The 23,833-nt window shown below is 42.1% G+C and overlaps 1 protein-coding gene across 4 annotated transcripts in view; it reads right to left on the bottom strand.

Annotated features, from left to right (window-relative positions):
- Positions 1-23,833, bottom strand: part of LOC126759207 (teneurin-a) — a 233,261-nt gene that overhangs the window by 27,046 nt on the left and 182,382 nt on the right. For 2 of the 4 annotated variants that reach the window (XM_050473899.1, XM_050473901.1), the window contains 3 exons: positions 22,963-23,170; positions 19,030-19,056; positions 465-584 (listed from right to left, as the gene is read on the bottom strand). In XM_050473899.1, coding sequence (XP_050329856.1) covers positions 465-584; positions 19,030-19,056; positions 22,963-23,170 — 355 coding nt within the window. The remainder of the gene's footprint in view (positions 1-464; positions 585-19,029; positions 19,057-22,962; positions 23,171-23,833) is intronic. The other 2 variants (XM_050473900.1, XM_050473902.1) reach the window with 1 other exon arrangement.

Raw genomic sequence — 23,833 nt, 5'->3', positions numbered from 1 at the left:
AGCGGATTTCCAATTAAATATTCAACTTTCCGAAGAAGGTTCTTTACGACAATGAGCCAGAGTGGCTGCGCATGTGTGTGTGTGTGTGTGTGTTGCTATGATATCCTTAACTTCCTTTGAACCATATCAGACTTGGCTCCCTTTGTGCCGAGTGCGTGAGCCTTATGTTGTTGTTGCCACTCTAATTAGGCGATTTCTATAGGCAACGCCAGATATCTCGAAGAAACTCAGTGAATCTCCTGGAGTGTGAGTTATGCCACAGTATTTTGTCAGAAAGTGAAGTCTGCGTTCACCTGAGCTCTAAAAATCGATACAAATTACAATGAATTCAAGTTGTACAGTCGGCTGGGCGGAAAATGCGTTGGTAGCACTACTTATACTAGAGCTTGTACTTAAAATTGCTTAATTGGTATTTGTACATATTTATACAATATTTACGCATTTATATTGGAAAAGGTACTCACCATCCTCCTTGTCGTGTCAGAGTGAACCCGAACCTCGAATCCCGGTCGACCGAGACCCGAATGCCGACAATGCCCAGTCCCTGCGGCGTGATGACCTGTCCACGCATTACCGACACCCGACTGCAGTGCACAGATCGAGCGGGTTGGCGGGTAATAGGGGGATAGAACAAGGCACAATTAGAGACGTTAGAAATCGCATGCGTGATTAATGTCATGATAGTGTAGTGGTTGAAAACATAACGGCGCATAAGAGTATTTATATGTGTGGTTTCGGGGAATGGCAAAGTAAAAGGCGGATGCTGTAATTTCTGATGAATTGTGATCTCCAAATATTTACGAGAGGAGTAAAATTGAAAATCATGAAAAACTGGTGAAAGTCTTAAGTTCCTAGGATGTGAAATGCATGGCATTTGATGCAGAAGCTTAACTTATTCTTAAAATAAAGAGTTGAGAGTACAATAAGACTAGTTTATATCGAGTTAAAGTAAAGTGAAAGAAAAAGTGCCAAGAGTAATTTTGAACTGGTACTGAATGCAATACGTTTTCTACTCAACCGATGTTTAAGGTGATCTCGGTCGGTTCGGATCTTCTTAATCGTATATCAATAAATTAAGTATGCATATAACGGAAGTATTTACAGAGTCGATGTGCCACTTTATGTATGTGTGTGTGTGTGTGTGTGTACTGAAATAGCGCAGCCCTAATGGGCGCGAATGATGCTAATAAATGGCACACCGACGTTTCTTTTGTTTAATCTTTTATTAAAATACAGTTTAGGTTTGAAAACATGCAGCTGAAAGTGGAAACTATTTCGAATGCTTTGCTTTTAGAAAAATACAGCCCTGCGATAAGTTTCATGTTATTTCCACAATGTTTGGGAAGTTGCACAAAAGCTGTTTGCTAACATAAGCCGTAATATGACGACGTTACAACAACAAAAAAGCAATAATAACTGACAACAACAAACAGCTTTGAGAGTTTTTACGAGGAAAAAAGCTGTATGTGAATTTATAAATATCTTATTGGCGGGTGCACAACGCGCCCCACCCACGCACATGGACGGTTATGTGGCTTAACGGCACTTGTGTGCGCCAAATGTTTGCAGATATAAATAAATGAAGCAACAACACCGAAAGCAGCGACGTAGCGTCACAAATTCATCCATATGAGTGCGCTTACACTGAGCGACGGCAACAGCCATGTGTGCGTGTGTGTTTGTCCACACATTCAAGTGTGGGCTCTTGCTCCATCCGTTTGACGACCGCACCACTTGTTGTTGTAGTAATAAAATGTACAATATTGCTCACTCACACATGCGCGGCATGTAATCGCATTAGACGTGTCCTCGTTACCCTTGTGGCTCGCCCTGTGGGCCGACGGCAGGCGCAGCGATAGTTCTGCGAGCCTTGGATGTCGTTATTCTTGCTAGAGTCTTAACTCAATTGTTTGCTTAGTGCGGCAACAAGCTTATGACTGAACACCGCAATTTCTTTCGCTTTGATCAAATCACATTCGGCGCTCACTCGAGCTTAATCATGTCGTTCTTTCAGGGCAATTTCATTTAACGCGTTTTGGGTTATTTGCGAGCGCCTCCGCTCGCCACCAGCTTGCCACCGCATTCATCTTCGACGGAAAATCATGCTCTGTGGCACTGTGGCGCTCTCTGCATGTGTGTGAGTGTGCGCTCGTGTATTGTGGGTGTGTGTGGTTGTGAGTGAGGCGCTTCTGTCTGCCTTATACACAGGCGCACGGTGTAAGCGTGCACTTCCTTAAGTGTAACAAGCGCGTACGTATGTGTGCACTCGTTATTGTATCGTCGCATTTTCGTAATAAAACTTGCTTATTTTCATGCACTAGCACACTTAAATAGTTATTTTACCGCTAACGCTTGACTGCATTAAAAATGTGTAACACGCCTCAACATATGCTACAATATGTTATTCTGGTCACCCGTGTGTGTGTGAGTGTGCTTGTTGATGCGTGTGTACGAGCTGGTAAGTCTATAGATCCGCAAGCAATTTTATCGCCGTAATTTTTTGTTCACTTGCAACATTTTATTGGACGCCGCTCTATCAACTATAAACGGAGGACAGCGTGCGTGCCACAGTTATGCCGTTTTGCTGTTATTGTCATAAAAATAAGACTTTCGTTTAGTTACAAACCATTTAAGAGGTAAATGGGTGAAAGCGAGAACAAGATGAGAGTTGGATATAAGACAAATGAAATTTGAACTCTGAAATGTTTGGCCTTTAATCCTTTGATCATCCCTTTTCAGGTTCTGAAGAAAGGACCCGTGGTTTTCGGACATATTTTTACATAAACAATTATGAGGTGGACTCAGCAGCTTTAAATTTATTGTAGGAACTGGTTACTTTCTTACCCCGTTATCATTTAATACTTTTTTGAAATGTGTTGGAAATTTGTCCTTATGTTTTCAAAAGTATTTCGGATGAGGGTTGTTAAATACCATACCCTGATCGGAAAGTTTTTTCAGTAACACAGTCAGAGTTGTAGAAAAGTATAACAGGTCAGCATTAATAAGCAATCGAACAAAATTTGGACCAGGGCTAAGCCCGAGAGATTCGCATCACCTATTTCAACTTTTCTATAATCAATGAAGTTCAACGATTCTCTTCAACAATAACGGGTACCTTGCCGTTAACTTACTCAGCATAAAATAACTGGAGATAAAATCAGAGTCATTACGTAATTAGCTGCTATAAAACGCAAAAATTGAGTAAGCAAAAGCAAAGAACAGGAACGCTCCCTGCGGAATTGCTATAACGGACGTGTTGGGCTGGATATAAATATTTTCCACATCGAGCGTTGAACGCAAAAGCTTACATAAAAACTTTACACTTAACCCGAAGTGGCAGAACAGCTTGGTCCGTTGGAATGGCGAAGTGAGACGAAGGCGACGAAGAAATGAAAAAGTAATTACTTTCCATTGGCACATCAATTAAGCGATGCGATGGCAGGGAGGAAACACAAGTCAGTAGAATAGAGAAAAGCCATAAGCGCCATCTATTCAACTCGAACGTTCTGCTTTCCCCGTTCTCGGAAAACGGTTTGAGTTTAGCTGAACTGCGGCAGCAATGGAACTGAAGCTTTGCTCAATATCAACAACACATACATAGAAGAGCCCACACACTCGCACACACAGACACATGTGCATTCGTGGAACATCGAAGACGGCCGCTGTTCGGGGGTAAGCAGTCGCAGGCATCTGACCACGGCACCCAACCAAGTCTGCCAACCAACCGACGTACTGACCACATACACAATGAAGCAGCATATCACAAGACCCATTCACACACCTCCCGGCGCACCCTGCCAACGAAATAAGCCAACCAACTATCATAACACACTAACACAGTTGCGGAGCTCGATGGCTTGGCAAGCGGCTAACCAGCAATGCGACTAATTCTAATGAAAGACTCATAAATGCAAGTGAGTCAATTTATGGCATAACGTCTAATCCTTGAAATGGATAATATTTCATGTGGCACGGAGCGGCACGAGGACATGTGCCCGACGCCAGCGACTCTGCACAAGTGCAGAACATTGTAAGCAAGCCAGGAGGGCGGACGAGGCGAAAATTGAAAATTAGTGAGTTGTGTACGAGCGGCGGACGGCGGAAGAGGGAAGGACGAGCAACCGATGGGGGCCGACTCGGCAGCTGAAAAGCGACCAAATGCAATCTGCGAAATGTGTGTCACACAGCCAACGAAGTGCATAGGCAAGTCGTCGGCTCACGGAATTGCTGGGATGGGTGAGTGAGGGCTTACAAGTGAGCAAGGATGCAAAGCCCATGTATGTGCACCATCTTCATAAGCAGTTTAGTCGTTTTGCAAGCGTTTATTTTAGTCATTTTCCGCATACCTTTAAAGTTCCTATTGAATTTAGCATATAACAGATTATATTTAGTTGGCGTTTGCTATTGGTCCCAAGCCAGCTGTTTATTCCCCGGCAATATAATTATATATTCGGGAAAATCATATATCTGAACCCTAATTCAAGCATAGATTATCCACTAATGTGAAACTGGGACTTGGCTTCAGCGCGCTTAATGTGAAGCGTCGACAAAGCGCGAAGATTGAGCCCATCTCCAGTCGGGTTTAACTGTAGCTGAAAGTACGCGACGGATTTTGTAGTGCTCTGCACATATTATCTAACAAATTCTTGCGTCACTTTCTCCTTGTAAGGCAAACAAAGGCTAATATAGGACAAATGGTTTTTGCGCTGTGGCAACATTGGTGCTCCGTCATGCCACTGAAGGCAAATGTGTAACTTTGTTGCAATGTGAGTGTTTGCTGTTTGTATGCGACACAGCGATGATGAAGTGGACAATAAGCACAATGCTGCATACAATATGGCCGAGTGTGAGAGCCCCTAAATATTTGCTCAGCGCGTTGGCGCTAACGTCAGCGGCCTAAAAACATACAGACGATATGCTCTCACCTTCGCTCGCTCTGTTCTTATCAGTGCATTCACATTTATAAACAGTAAATATAAATATGGACTTGTGTGCGAGGCTGCCTGCCAATATAGTCGCTGGGTCCATAACAATTATTAACATATGCATACATATATATGTGTGTGTGTGCAAATATATGAGTCATTCGTTGGTCAATATATCGCATCCTCGAGCATCTGCGACTGAGCGCCTGTTTACCGTTGAGTATGTCCCTTCATGGGCACTGAAAGGGGATGTGTAGGAGTCCCACGAGTAAGACACTTTCCAGATTTTCCACACTGCTGACCACACGTGCTTTTCTTGCTTAGAGTTAACAGTACTCATATTCAAAAGTGATACTCATCAAGATAAGACTCTGGTTATTGGCACTAGGTTGACTTTTGGAGGGACGGCTCCGCTATTTGGATTTTCGAAATTTTAAAGCGACTTCCGAATTTCACATTTTCTCCCCTGTTTGTTGTTGTAAAACCAGCATTCTCTTTTCACTATCCACTTACAATTTACTGTTGTAGCAAACATTGCACGCAGCACTTCTGCCCTCGGAACGTGCGCTCATGCAGCCAGTTTACGATAATGCCCAAAACAACAAAGAGGCGCCTGAAACGTAAATAAAATGGAAAAGAACGTGGCCATTGGCATTCTTGACACAGCGAACGTGCAACCACAACAACAAGACCAGACATATGCCAGTATTGGTCACCGCTGTGGCAATGCCACTCGAAACACATTGAACATTGCGATGTTCGAATTTTGACCGAAACACCCTTCAATTCGCCGGTGTAGAGAGGGGGTGGTGGACGCAGTTTGATGTTGCACAAAGTGCAGCGCACCCATTCTACGAGCTTGCCACATGATCTCATTTCGGTCACACGCCCTCCCTTGCCAGCGGACCGTAGAGTCCCACTCTCAGCCAATTTTCCTACCAGCTTCCACCATTTTTAATCTGCTACGGTGGTGAGGCAGACACATCTACACTTTGAAGTGTGCACATGTTGCATTCCGCTTTTAGCCAAGCAAATGATTTAAATACCGTTATTTTCGCATTTTTACAGTTGCAAAAGACAGGGTGTGCAAGCGGTTGTGTTGATAAGTGCCCGCAAAGTAATTTATTATATCTATACATACATATGTATGTAATACATACCTACATGATCCGCGATGTGTTCGGAAAGGCAGAGCGGTGCTTAAGTTGCGGATTTTAGCCATTCTTTCTTTTAATTCTCGCTTTCAGTCCTTAAGCCATTCATCTTTCATCGCCACTGCTCCTACCTGTGCATATATGTACGTATAGTACGTTTCTATAGGTGGATGTGCGCTTTGCAAGCTCGCATGCGGAAGTGAGTGCGCACAGTGTTGGAGTTCTATTGCTTTGCCGCTGGCACGTTTCTCGATGAAAAGTGTTGTGAATTTTCCGATTTCGTTTTTTATTTTAGTTCTCATTAACTTACAATCTAAGTTGCAACCCCAGCGTTTTATTGAATACAAATTTCGACATGAAGTCGCCACAGCAGCTTTTCGGGATTTTCCCCTTAAAAAGCGATTTCAAAACGCTTTGAACTGAATGAATTCAAATAATTTCTAGATTCGTTGAAGTGAAGTTAGCCTTGCGAATCTAAGCTTTAGATTTCCATTTTTCCAAACAGAAAATTTCGCATGTGTGACCGACTTGTTGCACTGTGCACCATCTTCCGCGACTTCGCTGTTTCCCCTACCATGAGGTATGACAAAATGGCTGCAGTGAAGGAGTGCGTGGGTCTGCTTGTGGAGCACACGCGTGTGTCTGCAACGTTGATGAAGTGTTGCTCGGCTCACCATTCCACCAGCCAGCCGTGGCAGCCCCGCTCCGCTGGCGCGTCGTTTTGGGAATTCCATACATTGCCATTCCATCTGCTCATGCACCCACCCGCCGGTGCTCTCGTTCACACATTCACACATTCAGGCATTCGTTCGGTCGTTCAAAGCTTTTCGCAGCAACAACAATTTTTAAATAGAATTTTTAAGTTTGCTCGCACAAAAGTAGCGCTTTGTAGGGCATAATTTGTACTTTGTAAATTTACATAGCGACGCAGGGCCATGAAAGCGGCTTTCAGCCAGTCGTTGCGAGCACCAAACATGCCACATGTGTTGGTGGCTTGTGCACGCCTCCTTTGTGCAGAGAGTTATGTACACACTAATTTAGTATGGAGCAATTTTGTGCAGCTGAAGCATTTTTTGTGAGAAGGCCCGGCATGTGAAAGTGAATTCTATTGCTTTTGTGCGAGTTGCATGCATACACATTTATTAGGGCACATAATATGACATGCAAAAGTGACACTTGAAAAGCTGTCGCTGAGTGTTGCAATTTTCTGCGCACTCGCATTTTCGAGTCCCTCAAACAGATGACGGCAGCAGAAGGCCCAACTACTTGCCACATGCCACATGCCACATGCCACTTTCTAATGCGAGCGACCCACACTGCCGTCAAGCCCAAGTGGCTTTTACATAGTAAATGTTGCGCTCACTCAAATGCCATTGTGAAATTCAATTATGAATATTTCCACTCAGAAGCAACAAAGTGTTCAAATATCACTCGCTGCGCTTGCAACGTTTCGAATGCTTAATCTTTGCAACCAAAGTGTCCCGGCAGATTGAGAAAGAATCCGAAGGCGGCGGATTGAGTTGAGCATCATTTCTATTGAAATCTTTTATTATCTTTATGATTGTGCACTAATACACACGCACACTGATGAAGCAAATGACGGAGATACCCGGCTCCCTCCACTTGCCTCTTCGCGTGCGGCAAGTCATAAGACGAATTAATGTGCCCCAGATGTCACGCGTGAGGCGAGCAGTGTCACTTGTTTCAGGCAGGCAATTTATTCGCTAAGCTCCACTTGCGTGCCGCAAAGGCTGCTAGTTGCAGATGCAGTTTGTTGTGACGAGTCAAAGCCTTCTGGTGTATTTGTATGCACGGTGCTGCACACACAAACTACGCCTGACCTACTAGTTGCATCAGTTGGCCGACAAATTTACCAAACCGAAGCGTAAACGCTCTATTGATTATTTGCGAACGGAGGACTCCGAAAAGGGAGCACGAGGTCCTTAATATAACACTTAGCAGAGGGAGTTGGATTGGTCGGGCGTATTTTTCACAAATGCGGAAAAAGATCGGACACGAGCGCTAATCAATCCACAAGATTTCCAAATACTATTTTTTTATTTTCATAGCTGAAAGCAGCACAGAGATATTGCTCTCCGGTTTTTCGATCAGGCTTTTGCTCCATTAGGCGCCATTATATGCGAATATATGTAAATGCAAACGCACTGATTGGATGTATGAAAAAATACTCCACCACTCGAGCATATGTGCCACAGGGCAATCATGTGTGGCCGCGGATAAGAGAGTCTCATTGTTGCAACACAAAGGAAATATTTAAATAATTCTTCTTTTAAATATTTTCGAAAATATTTCAAAACATGCTTGTATCAGGCGTTATTTCATCATTCATATATCTACATGCTTTTACAAAGGTATTCCCCGCGAACCCTTCACTCCACTTATTTGCCACTCGGTCAGCCCGTTTAGCACCTGCCTCACTGTGGCGTTTCATTACATACCCTCATGAATCCGCTTACGTTTGTTTTCAAGCATATTGTTGTTATTGCTTATATGTATAGGCAGAGGGGGTCTCCTGGACGACAGAGCGCCCAAAAGAATTTCAAGTGTATTGAGCCCATAAAGGAATTCTGTTCGCGACATAACTGTTTCTATCTAATAAATTAGACCAAATTGCGGGCGTTGCGGTCCTGAGATTTTCAAAGCCTGCCGATTAAACTTTTAGTTGTCCACGAAGTCGTTCAGTGTCTTTAAGGAACAAACTTCAACGACGTCGTGAGAGTAGCTCGCATCAACAGGTTTGCACTTTCCCAAAGCGCCTTCTAATCACCTGGCCCCGCGCATAGCTTCTTATGCTTTTAATCTAATTGAAGCTTTATTTTTCTGTTTTCTTTCGCCTTTGACCCGTTTGCTCAACTTCCGGAAATTGTTCGGCAGCCATGTCGACGTCTTTTCCATGGCAAACTCGCTTGCGTCGTTGCTGGTGCAACCTTTTTGTAGCATTTACAGTTAATTATTTTAATTGTAAGTTGCACAATGAAATAAAAAGACATTCGAGCATGGAGCACAGCGTGGGGCGAGGGAGAGGCAGGCGCCGGAGCAATTTGATGGAAGTACATTTGTAGGCTGTCACAAGTAATTATGTCGGTTGCACGAATTGAAAATGGACAAAGCCTTTCTTCTCTTCCTGAAGGCAGAGAAAAAGCAAAGGAAAAAAACAAACATTTAAAGCAACAACTAAATGAAGCGGCGCATAGAAAAGTGCACGAAACATTTTGCAACTTTCCTATATTTCTTTGTATTCCGGGTCCTTTGATAAATGTTTAGATAGATAACGTGGCGCTCTAAGTACCTAAAAGTTGACCCGAAATTGCCGTTGCACACCCTTTCTAGTTCATAACACTTTGGGAAATTGCTAACGGAGCGAGGCGGCCGTGTTGTCTCGTCGCGTCGCGTTTCACATTTTGCTTGCCGAACACTTCAAAGTTATCTCTTCGATGGCAATTTTGCGCTGACACACCGACATCGCATAAGCGTTTCCGCAAATCATAAAACCACAAAAGCCCACAAAGTTATACAGTCGATGGGCAATTGAGCGCTGCAACTACATGTGTCCATAAAAAATGCTACCCGCACGGAGCTCACCCACACAAACGCGTCTAAGCAGACATGGCGTGCATGCGAGGGCCCGTTGGTAGCCATCCACGTCAGTGTGGCAAGAAGATAAGGATTCGTGCGCGGCAAATGGCGCAAGAAAATAGCTGATACAGAGCAACATTCCGCCTGTCACGACACACCCATTTCACCGCCGACTGGCCTGCCACCGAAGACGCACTACTGACTCACACGAGGCGCAGCGCCCAATTGCAATTCGTGGAAAGAATCAGCCAAGTTTTGCTCGTTGCTAACCACTCTGCACGATTGTTGCTGTTGATTTGTTTTGTGGCGCACTAAAGTGTGGCACATAAATGAAAAACACAATACAAAAACAAATGAGAGTAAAAAGCATGAAATTTGTTGCATTTCGCTTTACCTTGCGCTCCTCCGGCCAGCCACATCCTGCCACATATCGTTTGCAAGTGACGCTACACACACACCAGTGTTCATGCGGCATGTAAGCTTGTCGGTGTTGAAGGAGGCAATGCAGCGCTTAGGACAATGGCTGAGCTGGGCTCGCCGTGGCTGTTGTCTAAGTACACACGCGGAATGGAAGGCCGCGAGGGGCAGGCAGCAAATGTGCTGAGGACGGCAGAGATGCAACCTGCGGAGCTATACTCGCCGCTCGGCACCATGCACCGGGTTGGGGTAGGCGCGCAGAAAATTGTTTGTGTCAGGAATTACATGGTACAAATTCCACGAAAAATCATGATAAACTAACATAAGTTGGCTTTTTTATTTCGAGCGTCACCAGAAAGCGGAAAACTGCAAGCGGAAAAATAAGTATGCACCTAACGAAGGGACGCGTAGATAAGGTGCTTAGAGGCGGGCGAGGAGCCGCGCAGAGCTCTGATGTCGGCAATTTGCTCCGTTCGTTGGCCGCCAGCCATTTCAGTGGACGGAATTCTCAGCCGCCTCGCGCCAGCAACGGCCTCCGCCGTTGTGTGAGTGCAATGTGGGGCTAAAAAACTATTTGCGGCATGTAGACACATTTTTTCAGCGTTTGACACAATTCATTTTAAATTCCGACAAGCAAACGCTGAAATCGCACAAAAGGAAAACGCCACAGGAGGGGAATGCGTACATATGTGTGTATGTGTACGGGCCGCTTAGGCGGTATAGAAAAGGGCAGGGCAATGCAGAAAATTCCATTAATGTGAGCTTCCACCAACAGGGACAACGACAGTGACAGCTGACACCTCAGAATTCAATTTAATAGCTTTTCTGCTTAAAGCTTTGAATTTCCCTGCAAGCATGTGTTGAAGCCGGCAAGCTCGGGCCGTAATTTCCTCATTTGCATACGAACGAAGACCGCTTGTTGCTGGAAAGTTGTAATGCCACATATTGCCACCAATAAAATATTTATCACAATACAAATTTGATAGCAATTTCCATTTGTTGGAAGACAGCTACATTTGGGCGCTTCAAGGTCATGCCTCGTGCCTTCCACAGGCGCCAGCAGCTCACCTAAGCTACCGAATCAGCCAACGGGTCTGCAATTAATTTCTGGATGTTTATTGGGGAAGCGCCGTTAAAGTTTAGCTGCTTTTGAATGATAGAATTACAGCGGAATATATTCATCAAACAACCCCCAACACCCACACACTCACACATTAGAACGAAATTGCGCTACGCAAAGGTTAAATTCCGTTGCACGGGTTAAGGGGTGGTAATAAAAGGGAATTCGGCTGAAAGCTTTCGGCGCAAATTGATAGCCTCACGGCTTCACGGCCTCATGGGTGAGGCTCGCAGCTGGGCTGTGGCGCCAAAGTCGTGCAGTCGGCGCAGTGGAGCCCCTGCTGCTGCTCCTGCTGGATGGGTGTAATTTCGGCGAAAGCGATCCAATGCGATCCAATGTTATGCAATGTAAGCCAAAATAACAAGTTGTTTATTACTCTCACATTTATGTTGATTGTTGCCGGGCAGCGCTGTTGGCAACCTCGTGCCGACGCCTGGCAACAATCGAAGCGAACTTGTTTATTTGCGCGCGGGGTGGGCGGCGGCTGATTGCGCCAGTTGCGTATTAAAATGCGATTAAAACACTTTATGTTTTAGGAGAAACACAATTATGTAAAACATGGCAATTTCACGTTTAATGGAAACTCATTAAAACTTTGATGTGGAAGTGTTAATTGAAAGAAGAAAATTGCTGAGCGATAAGCAAACACTGGAGCAAATTATGTGCGGCTATAAGCGCATCGCCGGAGAATCTTAATGAACAGGGTCGAAGCTTCTCCGAATTGAACAAAATGCTTGGGCCTCACCTCCGAAATAGTGCAAGTTCATTTAAGCGTTACTTGTGGTTGTTGTATTACCTCCTTAGACATAAGATGGGCACTCACACTTCTGTGCAGACCCTAAATATCGGCATTGCTTTCTCCTAAATGAGTCTCTTGTTTGGGACAAATATTCACATTTTAAATCCCAGAATTAAGCTTTTAGAAAATGGTATATTACTTAATTTCCCGTTAAACGGGCTGCAATATATATTTCCAGTGTACATATAAAGAGCTTAGCAAGCCGCCACTGGGAGGTATTTATTCTGGAGTAAACGAATGCTAAATCCACTTGCAATCTCTTATTCAATGTACAGTTAGAATTTCATTTCAGAAACTAGTTCATAAATATTGCCACTTTCATAACTGTAGCATGACAACGGCGTAGCTTCATCTTCCGCAGTCGCCAAGCGACATGGCACGCATCCGCCGCGTGAGTGAAGTCCAACTAGAAAGCAAACTAAAATATTTTTGATTACTTTTATGCAAAATGTTGTTGCTGCGCACGAAATTTGAGACTGCATTTAAATTTTCCATTATTTATGCATTGAATTTTCCAACGCTTGTTGCTCCTCAGCAGTGCGCTTTTCGCTCTATCGCCGCCACCCGTGCCTGGGTCCATGGCGTCACCGCCCACGCGACTGCACATGTTTTTGAGAATCTTCGACTGTGCACTGAATAATTTCGATTACAGGCTCAGATAATCAGCCACCACCGCAGCCAACTCATTATTGCAGCGAACCTCCGAGGGGGCGGGGATATTGTTTTCTTCAACACTTCACCTAGTTCTTGCAACAAAAGTGCATTCACATCGCCGTGCCGGGGTTGCGAGCGGGCTACAGGAGGTGAGGATGAGCACAAGGAACTTTCGTTTTGTTACCGTTTTCGGAACAATGAACTGCCTCGACGGCGTCCCGCTTGCTTGGATGTGGGCGTTCGGTGCTTTCTTCCATCGGCCCTGTGTTTTGTTAACTCTCTTGGCGTCTTTCGTTTTGGCTTTCTTTTCATTCATGTTCGCTCACTTTGCAAAAATAATAGAATTGATGAAAAACAGGAAGTAAGATTTTCCCGCCACTATTTGCTAGCGAAGTGGAGTCGCTCGCTGGCGCAGCGGCAAGAGGGGTGAGGGGTAAGAGCCGACTTTGCTTTGTCATAGTTTTGCTACTCATTGTTTTGTTTTTTCCATTCTCCGCAATTTACAATTTCCACATTGTTCATTTCTATTATGCACCGCCGTTCTGCGCCGTCTTATAAAGCCACTTCTTCGGCCTTTGTTGCTCGCTGCTCCGCTACTTTTCGCTATTGTTTAAGTAATTGTTGTTGTTGCGATAGAACACTTGAGTGACAATAAGTCGAAGTAATGGGGTGGGCGGGTCTCCTGCAGCGGCAGCGGCAGCCGCACTCGCTTCCGTCGGAAGGAGAGGCCGAGCGCGGAGAAAATCTCTGCGAAAGCACAATAATGAATGCAAACAGAATTAGGTTTAGCCGGGGAGCGGAGAGGGCGCTCGCGTGCTGCTGCCGCCAGCAAATGGCAGGTAATCAGCCACTGCGTCCGCCCTTTCAGCGCGGGCGGTGGTAGGGCGCATGGCGGAACAGCAGGAAACAGTTTAGTTTGCGACACAAATAAGTTTCATTCTGACTGAAAGGAACTCTAAGTAACTAGAAAACACTTTTGGCTCGTTCACTTCTGCTTTTGGTATTGTTGTTGCTTTCGTTATTTTCTCAGTTCGCTGTTTCGTTGGAAGTGTGCATGGTATTTGTACGTTTTTGTTGTTATTGTTTGATTTCATTTGGGCCTTTGTGTTTATTTGTAGTTATTTGCCTACGCCGCGGGCGTTCTCCAAAGGCTTTTACCTGCTTTTCAATGGCTTTGTGGTGAGTGGAGTGGCGACTGAAAGCACGTCATCATTTGATTTCGATTTAGTGATTGGCTGCCAATAAATCTGCACACACCAGGGCTCTTTAGCCATCTCGTTACAGCAGAACAGTCACCAAGGAGAATGGGCATAAATAAGGGTCACTTAGTGAGAATGTGGCTTATAACAGTTTTTTGGAATAACAACAACTTTGCATGCCCACAATTAGTGGGTGTACACTTCCATGAGAGCTGCGTTTCGCCAGCTAAAAACGTGTCACTCATTCGCAATGTCGCACACAGGCGCAGCTGGGATGGCGTGTTTGTCATTTGGAATGCGCAGTAAAATCGACAGAGATTATCATCTTCAAAATGGATTAAGGGTGGCACAGTAATGTGAGCTGAAAATTATGTGATAAAGCTGCTGCTAAAACCCCGAATGCTAACTGCTGAGCCAGTGCCGCGCACACTTGCCACACATCCGTGTGCTACTGCTTTAAAAGTCATTCATTTTTATTTCGATAATTTACAGTGGCCATGATGCGGTGCAGTTGTGCGTCTACATGCGAATCCCTACAAATAAATCGAATATTCGAAAGCCAACAGACGTGCATAAAAGCAACGTGAATCAACAACAACGAAATACACGGTGCAAAATCGGAAACGAAAGTTCATATTTATTCTCAGTAAATGGTGAGTATAAATGTACCACTTGTAGAAAAAGTTGTGAACCAACATTTTTATGCAAAAGTTCATTTTGTCGTCGACTCGTCTGCTGCACGAACGAAAATTTTGTTCTGGACACTTTAGTCTTCCCATCAGACCATATAAAGTAATGTTCAACTTTCTCTTTCAGTCATCAGCGAACCGCTTTCAAATAACTGGTTATTCCAGAATTAGGTTAGAATGCATCATTAACGAGAGAGGACATAAACTCTTGTTTAATCAGAAATTCGGTGATGTGATCTTTTTAATGGATGGAGTCATGTGTAGAAGTTCACGCAAGTGAGGAAAGTTATCTGATCGCCTTTCACTTGGAAGGGGCCAGAAACGATTCTTTTACATATGATTCAAGCAGCTCACGACTTCCGGTCTTTGACCAAGTATCCTCTGGGTAGCCTAAGAACATCCGTTTGAAGGCGAGGTAAAGTGAGAAGGCGAAACATCCCCTCCGCAGGGTTGTGGCTGGCTAGGTCATGTTGTCCGAATGGACAAAAATACTCCAGCTTTGAAAGTATTCGACGCAGTACCCGCCGGGGGAAGCAGAGGAAAAGGAAGACCTCCACTCCGTTGGAAGGACCAAGTGGAGAAGGACCTGGCTTCGCTTGGAATATCCAATTGGCGCCACGTAGCGAAAAGAAGAAACGACTGGCGCGCTGTTGTTAACTCGGCTATAATCGCGTAAGCCGTGTCTACGCCAATAAAGAAGAAGAAGACCTCTTTAAAATCACAAAAGTAAGAGAAGGCATTCAGTAATGATGTCCCTTTTAGCAACAATTTATTTCGAGGCGGGTACAGTAAGTGTGCGGCAATTAGTACTATTTTGTGGCTCAACTCAGGCGAAGAATATGCAGTTTTATCGGTGTATTTGCGTGCGTGGTCGCACACATGCAATAACACAATTCGGATTCGTCCGTTATCATAATGGCGGCAAAAATAGTAATAACAGTAACGGTTTGTGTCTGTGCAATTGAGCTTTTTGCCGTTATTTGTCTGTTTCCTCATGTGCTGCATGTTCATTCAACCTAAGTACAATCGATATGGCATCGCTGCGGCATCGCCTGACTACACAGCAGTCTGCAGCGCCGAGTAGAGCGCGCTGGAGGAGCGAGGAGAGGTCCGCGAATGTGGGAAAATTGCATTTTATTGTGTCAGTTGCGCACGATAACGAATAAATTGCAATATTTTATTTGCACTCTTAGCTACAGCGCTGCATTAAGCCGCCCACACACCGCTAATGTTGTTGGTGCGTTTGCGCGCACTGAATATGCGCGCGCCAGCTTGAGGTTGATGGCGACGAGCAAAGCGATAGCGAAATATAATTCGCATTAGTGTGTGTAGCTGGGCGACCTCTGCGGCGGAGCAGCTTGTGTGCTGTCTGCCCGCAGGTGCCGTGCGAACGCGACGGAAATGCACTAGTCGCCAGCTTGGTGGCATGACTGTGCGCAGCATACATATGTACACATGACCGAGTAGATCACCGAAGCGCTCTCTCACACCGCCAAAGGCTACTTGATTCGCTTTTAATCTGGTTTGCAATTATTTAAATTTTATGTCCATGCACGCGAGCACTCCAGCGCCACTTCTACTTCGTTTTCTGTTTCTGTTTCTATTTCTGTTTCTATTTACACTTTCATTTCCATTTTCATTAGCACTCGAAGGACCTTTTGTTTTTAGCGTAACACGTTTTTTATAGTTGGTGTTAACATTTACATATTATTTTTTTGTACGGCTGCAAGCAAATGTAGAACTGGAAGCCAGCCGCGGCACGCAAACACACGCACTCACTGCTAAAGCGTCAGCTGCGTCGTTATTTTGTTATTGTTGGAGCGTTTTGTTTATTTGCGTGTTTGTGCCATTGGGTGAGTGGGTGAGTGGGGCGTCCGCCTTCGGTGCCTAATCTACACTTTACTAAGCAACCATGGATGTGTGGCAGTTTGGCGTGACATTTGTTACGTATACGCCGTGGTGGGCCTTTATGGCGACATGCTGTGTATGGTGTGGGGTGGGTGCAGCGGCAAGTGCCGGAATTATGGACTTTTATAGTGATGATTTGGCGCTTTGCACTGCATAAAAATATATAAACTTTCTCATTGTCCCAAATGGCTTTCAAACGCTCGTTTCCGCCGCTAAGCTGAAAAGTGCTAGCAATTTATTATGTCCATGCATTATGCAGCTGGCGAATTTGCATTCGTATAGATTTATTTGTTTTCGCAAAGCAACGGATTAGCAGTTATTTAGCAGGGAGCCGCGTAATGGAATCTGCTGCTTGGCCATTCGATTACTAATGGAAATGAGTGTAGTTGCGGCCGCTTACGGTTCATATTTCCTCTGCCTCAGGGCAGTCGCCGATATCGGATTGGAAGATAGTAAGGGTCAGATAGCAGTTATTTCAATAAGTGCAGCTTCAGAAGTAACCCAGCATTGTTGTTGAGTAGTGTTCCTGCCGTGTTTTTAAGCCAGAAAACTCTAGATATTCGAAATCACTTATATATATGTATATTGTAATAAACAATTATAGTCACATGTATGTATATACATACGTATTTGCTACATTTCAAAATTTTACCTAAAACGTTTATTAAAAGTTTGGTACTGTAATAATCCTTTCACTTCCTTTTTAACCTCTTTAATAAACCGAATAAATACAGAATCTACAATTTAATTTCAAATATGTGTTAGCGCTTTTATTCATCCGCTCCTCTCTTATATTTTCGAAATTACTCTCTGTCTAATCTGATAGGCAACATGAAACTTATCGCAAGCCCTATTTTTAGTTTAAGGTTTTTTTAGATTTTTCGAATATTGTAAAAATACTTGAAAATAATATTTCGAAAATGGAAATTAAAGAGAACGCAAAATCCTTTAAAACTATGCAGTGTTCGGTTTTTGATTGTGTTTTGTTTCTATTTTTGGTTTTTGATTTTGTTAATGTGTAGTAACTGGAGAAGCGGCTACGCTTGTATGAGGGGAAGGTGGATGTGGTTGGGGTTGCGTGGCGTGTCTGTGTACATGTGGGGTTGGTGGTGATAAACAAATGATTTCAAGACGCAGACAATGGGGAAAGTTGGAAGGTTTGGCATTTTTATAGTTTGATTATCAGTTTCATCTTCTCAACACATTATTGTTGCAGAAAATGTTTTCTTTTTTTTATTCTATTTTATTTCTGTTTTATGGCTTATGTATTTTATTTAACATGTAAGGATGTTCGTTTCTGATTTGGGCTGGGAGCACATATAAGGGCTGTGGATAGTTTGTTTTCACACTTCTTCGTTCTCTATTGTAGGCAGTTAGAGACTCTCAGTTGCGTTGTTGTTTTACTCCTCAAATATTCCATGTAAATATTCTGTTGAGCGCTCACTAAAAAGTGTACTAATTCGGCACTCAAGAGTTTGAAACAAAACGAAATGACAAATTTGATGGTGATTTCACTCTTCAATGCGATAAAAAGCACAAAAATCATGTGTAAATATATGTAAACGAAAGATGTTGAAGTGAATCTACTGAAAACTGAAAAACGTTTATGAGTCGAACTCTCTGAAAATGTCACAATTCTCTACGTTCAATGCAATAAAGGACGAGGCGAGCGGGTTTCACTAAGTATAATGTAGAACATAACAAAAACAGTACGGAATGAGTCAAAAAATGAGCGGAATAATTACCGTGAACTTTTTTGTTGTTGTCTTGTTGATTTCAAAATAATTATGTACATATCAGGCAAAATGAGTGAATAAATTGGAGACAACAAATAAAACAAACTATTTATGTACGTATGCATATATGGTACTATGGAGGAAACAGCAAAACGAAAAGACTAAGAATCAAAAACAAAATCATATGGCGGCCGATTGGCTGAATGACTGAATGATTAATTGGAAAATGTGATTAGTCGATGTTAGTGAAGCTCGATGAGATTACAAAACAAATGAAAAAACTCAACGGAATTGAATTAACGGAATACACATAGACACGTACACATACAACAAACAACTGTAATCGATATTCATAACAGTTACAATAATAATAAGTTATAGTAGAAATCCCAATTATTTGCATAATTTATGTATAAAAATGCATTCGACCGCGAATTACACACATACATAGAGGTAAAACTAAAACAAAGACATATTTACAGTTACTGGTTTTGTATTTTCAATATTTTGTTTGTCTGTGACACCGTTCTTTTTTCTTTTTTTATGTAATGAGTTTGCCCTGCTTTCGGCAAAATAAAACATGAGCAATGAGTTTGAGTTTCGAAAAGCTCGGCTGAATTGGAACCGAATACGAGTGACTTCAGCTTCGGCTGCGAGCCGCGTAAGTTAAATGCTGAACAAGCTTAGGTTTTGTTTTTGCTTTAGTCTTCGAAGGAATTAAACTCAATGGATGAAAATAAAAAAGTGTTGTTGTCGGTTCTTGAAATATCTGTGTGAGTTTTGTTATCTGTGCCTACTTCCCTAGGAGCGCATCCGTGTTTGTCAACTTACCAAGGTGTGAACGAGTTCCAGAAGAGACTGTACGTTGGAATTTTCATAATTCACGATTGAAGTGTTTTGATTTTTCGGCAGCGATTATTCATTTTATTTTATTTTGTTTTATTTGCGATATTTGATTGTATTTTAGTGATTGTATGTTTTAGATATTTTGATTTCATGATTTTACGTTTTGTGCCGGGCAGCCGTAAAGCGACAAAGGGTACACAGACATGTACACAATAAAAGACAGGACACAAATCGAAAACAAAAAAGAGACAAAGAGACAAAATATAGATATTTGTTATATTAATTTTTTTTTGCTTTTTTATTGTTTTTGTAAAATTATTTTCTTCAGTTCCCTACACAGTGTAGAGGCGTAGGTAACTTCGCCCATACAGCAAACTGTTGAAAACTCCATGAGTTTCCGGGCAATCCAACAAATATCGAAACAAAAACATAAATTCAAAACACTCAAATACTTTCAACGAAACGAAAGAAAACGAAACGTTTAACTGAAAATGTACATTTGACAAATACACACAAGGACACTGACAGACTGTCGCATTGGCACCCGATTCCTCCGCCCCGGTCGACTTCTCGGCCAGCAGGGCTTTCAATACCTAATTGACTGGTTAGTATAATGTTATTAGTTATATAAAAGAAACTGAACTGAAACACTGAACCAAACAGAACAACTTATCACTTGGACACGCACATTTGAAGAACGAATACGAACATAAGCGAGATAATAACAGTAAACATACAGGAGCGTTAAACGTGAAATCAAAAACCAAATCGAAGTCAAAATCAAAATCAAAATGAAAATCGATAACCAAACCAAAGCAAATGTATGCTGTTCTAAAATGCCTTAATTGCACTTCAAAGCCGCTATAAATCTTCAAATGGACAAATGTTTGCATTTTCATTTTGTGTGTCCACTTTTCGATTTCCAGCTGACAGTTCGATATGGCGATTTGCGTTAATTTTTAGTCGTGGACTGAGTGCCGGCTTTACTGGATTTCAAATGCCGTTTGCTGGTTTCTCTCGCAAACACACGCCATCGGAGTGATTTACGATCGGATTTTCGTACTTAAATAGCTTGCAGGTGTAAGAAATATGTTTGTATGTACCACATCTATATTTAGGTTATATGAAAATGAAGTCAAAACGAAAGAAACAACAACAAAAAAGTACACTTTTACAAAATCAGGCCGAGCTTTGTGCAGCCCTCTAATACAATATTTTCGGACCCCTTGAGATACTTAGGAAACATAAGAGTATAAATGAAGAATTAGCAATACACAAATGCATGGAAATCTAGATTTGTGACTGGTTGCCAAGAGAAAAGTACTAAAATAAGTAATTAATTAAGGGTAACAACACAAAACATTCGAACGGAAGAGAAAGGCAAACAAAAATTAAATTGCCTACTTCTTTTCTCAAATTCGAGAAACATCCTTTCGCAGTTTCTTCGTCGTAGCTATGCAACATTGTTTTTATTTCTGTTTTCAGAAACAGATATTCGTAAAAGCGCAAGAAGAAACTTCGGTAAAACCACTTTTCTCAGAATGTTCAGATTACTCCTAACACGTGCACTAGGTGTATGAAAATGAGAGATAAACATGAATCGAGGTCTATCGCGCACATATAGTATAACATGGAGCTCCAGATGCACCCTACAATACAGTTGAGTTGAAATTGAAACAACTGAACTTACTTATACTCCACGAAGTACTACTACTTTCACTTGAAGTCGTACAAATATTTAAACAGCTAACATTTTTGTATTATGGATGCGAAAAAGTACTAAGATGAGCGTTAGCTTCGATTTAATTTACAACTTCTTTTTAACGCGCACTCGTCAGGGGCGCTTGATACCTGGAATCACCTTAAAGTTACAAGCACCATTTGAGGGAATGTTCGCACGAAAGTGTGCGGATATAGTTGTGACCCTTGTCTCGAGTTTAAACGACTTCATTTACCAATTTTTGTTAATAATTATTCAACTGGAAGCACCCTGTATAACAAGTGCAAGTAATTATTGTCCATTATTGACATTGTGGACAACCGAAATAAAGTTGTAAATAGTTACAACTCAACTTAAATTTGTTTAACAGCTTTATTGGTAATAACACTGTAAAACTTCAAAGTAAATTGGAGTTGAATTCTAAACAAATCAAAAATTACAGAATTTAGATTCGATTGGAAATTTAATTTGGAATAAGACATCGTAAAGACATCTCTCCGCTCGTTTGAGATACGAGAGATCACAAAATAATCTCTTATAGGCCGAATTCGGTATATCTGCTTGGTGCATATAATTTTCCTCGTAGCAGACCTAACAAAACGTTTTGAAACCGAAAAAAGTAAAGAATGAACATTTTAAATAATATTAATAAACGACAACAAAGTTCGAAATTTACAAACGTTTGCATTCATCAATACAATTTCAATCAACTTAAATATTACGCTTCCTTACATCCATTCTCCATTGGGCTCGCGATAACCAAATCATAACGAAGAAAGTTGATTGTCAACCCTCTCCATTGCTGAATCTCCGTTAGCAATCCTCTGAAAGCTCTAAAACATAGCTTACAAACAAATTTAAATCAGTGGTCTGCTAACAGCCAGCCGATAGTTTTCTCATAATCCGTTTGGCAGTGTCTTAAAGCGAGCCCACGTTCATTTGACCAGCGGAGATTCTGCACTGGTCACGCTAAGAGAACTGTACTTACATATTTTCTCGCATATCAGCTTATGGTTCAGAATAGTCGTATATGTTTTTGTTTTTACCCATAAGACACTATAAGACCCATGTTGCCCGAGCGGTTATTCTATTTTTTGCTTTTTTATTTGTATTTTTTTCATTATGAGGTTATGTTTTCGAGACGTTTTACAGGGTAAGACGAACACAAGGAGGTTAAACACTAGACAACACACATACTCAATGAAGTGCTATCATTATTTCGCTTTGGATTTATTTTCATTTTTCCTTTAATGAATTAAAAACACAAAAGAGAATAGATAATAACAAAATAAGATAAGAAATAAAGGCTACACAAAATTAAGTTCGAAAAAACTATTCGTGATTGAAATTGGTAACCCTACATTAGGCAAGAAAAGAAAAAGCTCAAATAAAAGCTTACATTTACTGTTATTACATTGATTGTTTTAATTTTTGAAACATGTAGCTTTTCGATACTAATATCCAAACTAAAGAACAAGCAACCAAACAGCTCAAATGAACCAACTGATAATATCAAATTAGTGAAAAGCAAAAGACGAAAAGAACACGCTTATGAAAGAAACAGAAACACTCGCTTTCACTGGATAATAACGAAAACCATTTTGGACGAAAATATCTTTCCATTTTTTTCATATTTCCAACGCATAAAATGATAGACTCATTGAGGGGAGTTGGTGGAGGATTTGGAGGATGTGATCTGGGGTTTTGAATATTTTTTAATTAAATGTGTTTCAAATAAAACGGAAAATATTTGCAAAACAGCCTTTTTAATTACTTGTTAAAGCATAATCTCAAGGCCACTTCGCAGAATCAAAACTTACTTGACCGATAATCAAAACAAGTAAAACCAATACTGATACAGAACATGTAATTCAAATAGAAATATGTAATTTTCATTCTTTCGAATTCGATTTGAGCTTTTTCTCTTCCTTGCACCTAGGTCCTTATTTTATACGCATATGCTTAATATCCGCAACTTAATGGCTATAATATTTCTAGGCCTCTGATTGCAATTCTCTATAAAGTAACGGTTTTTAACATACATATGTTGCAATGTTATTTATAATGAGAAAATTTAGGCTTATTATTTATTTTGAATGAGGCCCTGCCTAAGACGTTCTCAAGCGAGTAAAAGCTCTAGAGGCTAGATATTTGGATATTGGGATCATGTGTATGTGTGTGTAAACTGTAGTACTCACTTTTCGCTGTATTCGTCCATGTGGGCGTAGGACTGCACCGAGTTCTCTTCAATCAGAAACTTGACTCGTTGATAAAAGGACGCGGTGACAGAGGGTGGTTGCTTGCGCAGCAGCACCTCTACAGGGTCGTTGGAGGAGAGGCACATGATGTGCTCCGCACAGGCGGGATGCGAGCAACACTCGCTGTCCGAACAATCAGTCATACCATCTGCAACGAGATAAATCAACAGCATTGAGCAAGAGCTGCGAAGAGATGGCAAGAGTAACGAGCAAAGCGGAAGTGCCGATCAATCAGCCTGATTGACACTCACAACAATGGCTGCCGCAGCTTTAACGGCAGCGGATAAAGGAGGGCAACTGAAAACGCATTAATAGGGACTAATGAGCCGTACTTTTAGGCGTCGGCTGCCGCAGCAATATATCATCTCATCCATACAGGCAAGACTGCAAATTAGCATAAGCCCTTGGCTGCTTATTTGCCCAGCAGCTCTGTTTTTGTGGCATGCGAACCAATTTTTAACACGCCAGCTCAACCCTTTCCTGAGCGGTGTGCACGCCTCTTAAAATCATAAACAAATGAGTGTTTACGTCCATTACTTACTTCCATTGTCGTACAAGAATTGTGGCAATCAGCACAAACTTCAATCTGCTCATCTTGCGCCGGGGGAACACGCCGGTCGACAGGCCTGCCTTCGGCTGGAGTGGTTCACAGTGCCTGATAATGTCTTCCGCTTTCTTCTCGATTTCATTTTTTTTGAAGAGTGCGCACTCCAGGACTTCTAGTGGTACAAATATTGAAACACTCTCGAGTGGCTCTCGAGCTGTTTCGTTTTGTCGTTTCATTTTTCATCCTTTCATTTTATATTTATTT

Source organism: Bactrocera neohumeralis, chromosome 5, assembly GCF_024586455.1.
Source record: "Bactrocera neohumeralis isolate Rockhampton chromosome 5, APGP_CSIRO_Bneo_wtdbg2-racon-allhic-juicebox.fasta_v2, whole genome shotgun sequence".
Classification (NCBI taxonomy): Eukaryota; Metazoa; Arthropoda; class Insecta; order Diptera; family Tephritidae; genus Bactrocera; species Bactrocera neohumeralis.
The sequence above is the reverse complement of the archived record's forward strand: the minus strand, read 5'-3'. Positions and strand labels throughout refer to the sequence as shown.